The 7,625-nt window shown below is 37.4% G+C and overlaps 1 protein-coding gene across 1 annotated transcript; it reads left to right on the plus strand.

The window, feature by feature from the left end:
- Window positions 1-1,535: 1,535 nt before the first annotated feature.
- Window positions 1,536-6,656, plus strand: TM35_000023460 (putative clathrin heavy chain; the record flags this gene model as incomplete). Its single annotated transcript, XM_029021664.1, has 1 exon — window positions 1,536-6,656. One exon carries the CDS (start codon window positions 1,536-1,538, stop codon window positions 6,654-6,656), a length of 5,121 nt encoding a protein of 1,706 aa, XP_028887086.1.
- Window positions 6,657-7,625: the final 969 nt, after the last annotated feature.

Here is a 7,625-nt window from a genome sequence, read left to right on the forward strand (position 1 = left end):
AAAAAAAAAAAAAAAAACGAAAAAAAAAATTTTATTTAGGCCGTGTCGCTTTACATCTTTCTCCCTTCTTTTCCCTGTATTGAATGTCACCTCTAACTTCTCCCATAAAAACCGTGATCTCTTTCTTTCTATAGAGTACACCGTGATGGCTGCGTGTACGATTATAAGCTTGCATAGCGACTCGCATCTCAGTGGTGTTTTATTATTATTATTATTATTATTATTATTATTATTATTATTATTATTCACATGTATTCATGTGAGTGGGTGAAGTAGGGTGAATCCGTGAAAAGAAAGGGAAGGGGAGAAATAGAAATTAAACAATAACAACAACAAAAAAAAAAGAGACAAGCACCTGAAAATCAAATAAATGGTGACGGGAAAAGAAAAGAAAAAATAACTATTCGTACAGTTAATCGAGAGGCAGAATATATATATATATATATATATATATATCTGTGGGGTGGGGTAGAAAAGAGATGATTGGAGGGAGAGCTTAACAGCAAAAGAAATATAAATAAGAAAAGAGGACAGAGACAAAAGCATTATTATTCAAGAGTATTAAATACAAAAAAAAAAAACGGGAAGGAAATTAAAGTTCTGTATGCGAGTTAGTGCCTATGTGTGTACTTGGGTCTGTGTGTGTACATGTGTATGTAGTAGGGGAGTCTCTGTGCTTTTTATTATTGTGGTGTACGTTTGCTTTTTCTTGTTTTGTGAGTCTCTTCTCTTTCCTTAGCATGTACATACACAGACATACAAACAAACAAACACACATGTGTACTTACATACATACATATATGCATACAGAAGCTTTCAGTCTCACTCTTTTACTTTTATTTGCGAATGGATAAGAAGAACCGTAGAATAAAGAAGTGGTGCTCAACCTGATATACCTGTCTTACGATGAGTCTGCGCGTGATTTTCTTTTTTTCCACGTGTTCATATAGTTCAATTGATCAAAATGTATATATATATATATATATATATATATATATATATATATATAATAATTGCTGATGTAGAATCTCTACATTTAATTGTATTATGTTCAACTCAAATTATTTTCCTCTCTTTTATTTTTTCTATAAACGTTTCTACATACTCGTGTACTTTAAACAGCATATAATTGAACAAAGAAAACAAAGAAAAAAAAAACACGGGACGAGGGTATACAAAAATAGAAAGAAAACTCAGCAGCAAAAAGTACCAAGGAGTGCTATTATTACATTAGGATCTTTGTATTTGCCTTGCGGTCTGTGCTTGTGTCTCTTTTGATTTGCGTGTGAAAAGGCAAACTGATTGAGCACAGCAAAAACAAAAAGAAAAAGTGTTGCACACATAGCTAAAGAAGAAGAAGAAAGAGTGAGGAAAGGACCAAAGCAACGACACGCCGAGGAAAAAGAAAGAAAAGAAAGGAAACAAACAAAGAAGTTCGAGAAAGGAAAAAAAGAGAAGACAAAAAGAAAGAAAAAATAGTAAGACCAGGTTGAATAACCGTATTTGCGAGGTTAAGAAGTAAACCAGTTTCACAGATGGACGCGCCTATTTCCACTGGGGAGGTGTTCCAACTGAACTCCGTCTCTGGCGGACTTCGTCCCGGGACGATTTCCTTCAAGACGCTGACAATGGAGAGTGACAAGTACGTGTGTGTGCGTGATGTGCAGCCGGATGGACAGACGTCGCTGGTTATTGTAGACCTTGAGAAGCGTGAGAGCACCCGCAACAACATCCGTGATGCGGAGTCTGCGATTATGAACCCCAGTACGAAGATCCTTGCCCTGCGCAGCGGACGTAATCTTCAGATCTTCGATGTGGACGCGGCCCGCCGGGTGAAAGTTGTGGTTTTTCACGAGGACGTTGTCTTTTGGCGTTGGGTGGATGACCGCACGGTTGGCATCGTGACGGCGACGGCGGTGTATCACTGGAGTCTCGACACCGCGGCGGATGCGGCGCCCGTGCGGGTGTTTGAGCGGCTGCCGGAGATGGACGCCGGCGTGCAGATCCTCAACTACCGCGTGGATGCGCAGCAGAAGTGGTTGATGCTCTCCGGTGTGGCGCGGGTGGCGGAGGGAATGGTGGGAAAGACACAGTTGTACAGCGTGGAGAATGGGAGCGGGCGGGTCATTGAGGGACACGCCGGTACATTCATCTCCACCAATACACCAACAGAGCCACGAATGTGTAATGTAATGTGTTTGGCATGGACTAATCCACAACAAGGAGGGAAGGTATTGTTGATGGAATTACCTACCGGTACAAAGACAGATCTCACACTCACACGACGTATTGTAGACATTTCACTTCCAACAGGAGATTTTCCAGTTGCTCTAAATGTCTCACCACGACATAAATTATTAACCATCATGACAAGCCGTGGTAACGCCGTATTAATGGATATATTTACAGGAGTTATAATAAAAGCTCAACAAGTAACTCCAAATGTCGTGTTTTGTGGTGTCCCATATTCCAAAACAGGTGGACTTCTTTGTGTTAACAATCAAGGATCTGTTTTTCATGTCTCACCTAATGATAATGGAATTATACCATTTGTTAAAAATCAAATGGGAAATACAGAATTGGCATTACGTATCGCAGGTTCAGCAAATTTGGGAGGTGTAGATGATCTTTACCGAGTACAATTTGAAAACAGTCTTCGTATGGGAAATATAGAAGAAGCCGTTCGTATGTGTTTACGAGCTCCTAATAACGCCTTACGTGTTCCAGAAGTACTTGCACGTTTTGTACATCTTCCTCCAATGAGTGGACAACCTCCTGCTATTTCAACCTATTTCAAGATTGCTCTCGCCGAGACCACATTAAATGCGAATGAATCAATAGAACTTGCACGTGCTGTGGTTCCAAAAGGTGGTGCTGCATATATTAAACAACAATATGATAATAACAAATTGACCCCAAGTGAAGAACTTGGAGATCTTTTGGCACAAGCAGAACCAGATCTTGCTATAAAAATATATCACAAAGCAGAAGCTCATGCAAAAGTTGTTAATGTTTTACTTCAAAGGAATGAAACTCAAAAAGCTGTTGAATATTGTAAAAGAGCAAATTTTTCACCAGATTGGCGTGTAATTCTCAACAACTTTATTCGCGTTAATCCACAAAATGCTGTGAGTTTAGCCTTAATGCTTCATCGTGACCTCAGTGATAAACCTGTATTGGATCCAAATGAGGTTGTAGATATGTTTGTAACGGCTCAACTTATTCAACAAGCAACAGAATTTATTCTTGAAGTACTACGAGGTGATAGTAGTGAAGCAACAAGAGATCTTCAAACCAAACTTTTGGAAATTAATCTCAAGCACTCTCATCCATCTGTGGCTGAAAAAATATTTGCACGTGGTGTTTGTACTCATTATGATGGTATGAAATTGGCTCCACTTTGTGAACGAGCTGGATTAGCTCAACGGGCGATTGAATGTTATGTAACGGCACAAAATGAAGATCCTGATCTTGATAATCTTTCAAATATTCGTCGTTGTCTTTCTCATGCACAAACTTTTAATCCAGAGTGGCTTATTGAATTCTTTGGTAAACTCAGTCAATCGGATAGTATGAAATGTTTAGAGGATCTTCTGCAAAATCATCGACAAAATTTTAAAGTCATTGTTCAAGTAGCTACAAGATATAGTGATGCTCTTGGAGCTCATAAACTTATTGAACTATTTCTGGAACGTAAAATGTACGATATTTTATATTATTATCTTGGTGCTATTGTACCGTACACACGAGATCCTGAAATTCATTTTCGTTATATTGAAGCCGCAGCAGAAGTTGGTCAAGCACAAGAACTTGAACGAATGACTCGTGAGAGTCCTTGTTATGATCCAGAACGTACAAAGAATTATTTAAAAAATAAAAAATTAACTGATCTATGGCCACTTATTAACGTATGTGATCAACACAACTATATAGATGAACTTGTACGTTACTTGATGGAAACCGATAATGAGAGTCTTATTGAGCAATATGTTCAACGTCGTAGTCCAGGAAAAACTCCAGCTGTAGTGGGTGCCCTTATAGATTGTAATGCTCGAGAAGATTTTATCAAATCAGTTCTTAATGCTGTAGGTACAATGTGTCCTATTGCGGAATTGGTACAAGTGGTAGAAGAACGTGGACGTTTACGTCTTATTCAAGGATGGTTAGAAGCTCGCCTCGCTGAGAAGAAAACAGATGTGGCTCTTCATAATGCACTTGGAAAATTATATGTGGATACCGATAATGGAGCAGAGAAATTTCTTACAGAAAATGAATACTATGATACTTTGGAACTTGGTAAATACTGTGAAAACCGAAATCCAAATTTATCCTATATTGCTTACTCTAAAGGACATCACAGTCAAGAATTGGTGGAGCTTGCCAGCAAAAATGGAATGTGGAAACAACTTGCTCGATATTTGGTACGAGAGCAAAATCTCGAGTTATGGGCTTCTGTATTAAAGAATGATACAAGTGATCGTGCTCGTCTTGTAGAAGCCGTACAGCAAGTTGCTCTACCAGAGTCTCAAGTTAGTGAAGAAGTGAGTACAACCGTAAGAGCTTTTATGAATGCAGAGATGACTCATGAGTTAACATCTATGCTAGATCAAATTGTGGTACGAGGACATTTTAGGAAAAATCGTTTTCTTGAAAATCTTCTTATTATGTCAGCTATTCGAGCACGGAAAGATAAGGTAATGGAATATGTTACAACCTTAGAAAATTATGATGCCAAAGAGATTGCGAATATTGCTACAGGTGCTGAAATGCATGAAGTAGCCTATACGGTTTATGATAAACATGGGATGAAGAAAGAAGCTGCAACGGTACTTTTACGAGATTTAAAAGATATCTCTCGTGGTCGTTCCTATGCACAGAAGTGTGATATTGCTCCTGTTTGGACAGTATTGGGAGAATATTTACTTGCTGCAGATGAAGTTCATGAAGCTATTGAAGTTCTTATTCGTGCAAAAAATCCAGATTTTGTAGAAGCCGTTACCGCTGCTGCAGAACGAAATAATCAATTTGGTGATCTTATTAAATATCTTACCATGGCTCGTGTGGAGTCTCGAACAAAGGATAATAAGATTGATACCGCATTAGTATTAACGTATGCGAAAACTGGAAGACTTGCAGAACTTGAAGAATTCCTAAAGGAAACTCATAATGTACAAATTCAGGCTGTGGCGGATAAATGTTTTGAGGATGGATTGTATGATTCTGCCCGGGTATTATACACCATAGCCTCTGATTTCCCTAAATTGGCTTTAACACTTATACGAATGAATAACTTACAAGCCGCTGTGGAAGCTGCTCAGAAGGCGCAATCAAGAAAAACATGGACAGCTGTTAATATTGCTTGTCTAGACGCCAATGAAATTAAATTAGCTAATATGACTGCAGTTCCTCTTGTTTTACAAGCTGAACTTATGCAAGATGTTGTGGATCGTTATGAAGAACGAGGTCTTTGGGAAGAACTTTTAACTGTTCTTAAGACTGCATCTGTTACTCCAGGTGCACATATGGGTATTTTCACAGTTATGGGAGTTTTACTGGCAAAATACAAACCGGAGAAATTATTGGAACATGTAAATATGTATTCAAAGAAGATTAATACACACAAAATGATTGCCGCATGTGAACAGTATCATCATTGGTTGGTATTACGAGTATTACATGTAAACAATGAGGATTGGCTTGCAGCTGCAAATACTATGATGCAACACTATGCAGATGCTTGGGATCATGAAATATTTAAAGATGTTGTCAGTCATCTTGGAGCTAGTGATGTAGTTTATAATTCCATCACATTTTATCTTCAAACACATCCGCAGCTTTTAAATGATTTCCTCTCCAGTATGTTTAAAACATTAGACCCTGAACGTGTACTTATAGAAGTAACTAAATTGGCACCTGTACACTTTATTCGTCAATATCTTGAGTCTACACAAGATCGAAACTCTAGGCGAGTAAATGAAGCATTGAATAAACTTTACATGGAAGAAGAAGAAGATTATGTTGCCTTAAGAAATTCTGTGGAACATTATGATAATTTTGATTCTGCTGAATTAAGTGCACGTTTGGAAAAGATGGAATTATTTGAGTTCCGTAAAATTGCTCTCTTTTTACACCGTCGTAATAAGCGTTATTCTCACGCTATTGCTGTGGCAAAGGAGAATAAACTTTTCCAAGATGCTATTGAAACTGCTGCTGAAAGTGCAGATCCAAATCTTGTGGAGGATCTTCTTGACTTTTTCGTAGATGATCACCCAGAGTGTTTTGTCTCTTGCCTCTATACATGTTATGACTTCCTTTCACCTCAAGTGGTATTGGAGAAATCATGGATGAAGAAACGCACAGATCTTGCTATGCCATTCCTTATTCAATCTATTCAAGACTACACCTCACGGGTCATTCGTATTGAGAAGTCCATGTTAGATGCGCAGCAGTCCGCAAAGGAGGCAGCCAAACGTGCGGGTCCACTCCACACAAACGCCAATGATCCATTAATGATTCAGGCAGGACCAACAAATCCAATCCCTATGCAAATGCCAGGGCCAATCCCTATGCAAATGCCTATGCAGATGCCAATGGGTGGAGTCCCACCAGGGAATTATGGTATGCCACAGCAGTATGGTAATGGAAGGCCATACTAAGAAAAGAAGAGAAAAAGGAAAAAAAAAAAAAAAGTAGTAAAGATATGTACAGGTGATGCTGATTGGCTTTGTGATTAAAAAAGAAAAGAACAAGGAAAAAAAAAAAGAAACAAAAGAGAAGAAGACGAAGAAAAAAAGAACAAAGAATAATAAAGAAGATACGTACACATTGAGGAAGTAGTGAGTAAAGAAAGGTAGTGATCGAGTGAACTATTGGGTGTGGAAACATATATTTAATGGATATGCTTCACATAAAAAAAAAAATATATTTATATCTAGCGTTATTAGGAGAACGGGAAAAAAAGAAAAATAAATAAATAAAGAGGACGAAAAAGAAAAAAAAGAAAAAGCAAAACATCACAATGAGTCTTGGTGCTGTTTCTCTTAATCCTGATACCAGTTGGGAAATGTAATTATTAATATGTTGTTTCTGTGTACTGGGTTTACACCACCATTTTATACGATTGGAGTATCTAACTGTGGTACCTTTTTTCTTTTCTTTTTTCAGTTTATTGTTTATATTTATATGTTGGGATCAGGATCATTTCTCCTAACAATAAAAAACAAAAAAAAAAGAAGAAAACAAAAACAGGAGGAAAGAAATAATGAAAAAAGAGATTATAAGCCAAAGATGAAGATAAAAAGCAAAGGTACAGGACAATAGAAGAAGGGAAAAACACATACAAACATCCACTGGAGTAGAAAGGAAGAGAGAAAAAAAAAAAAAAGTGAATGAAAGAAAAAATGATGCGATGAAGATTTAGTTGCGGTAAAGAAGGAGGAGGTATCTCTGATCCCACCATTTCCAGTACTGTGGATGATTATCTCCACCAATGTGATGCTGTTTTATTATTATTATTATTATTATTATTATTATTGTTATTTATTATTGTTATTACTTATTTCATTCGTAATGTTTCGTGCTATATGGGTTTCTTTCTTTGTTGTTTATCATTTACTGACATATTT

Source organism: Trypanosoma theileri, assembly GCF_002087225.1.
Source record: "Trypanosoma theileri isolate Edinburgh chromosome Unknown TM35_Tth_2_V1, whole genome shotgun sequence".
In the NCBI taxonomy this organism is placed as follows: Eukaryota; Euglenozoa; class Kinetoplastea; order Trypanosomatida; family Trypanosomatidae; genus Trypanosoma; species Trypanosoma theileri.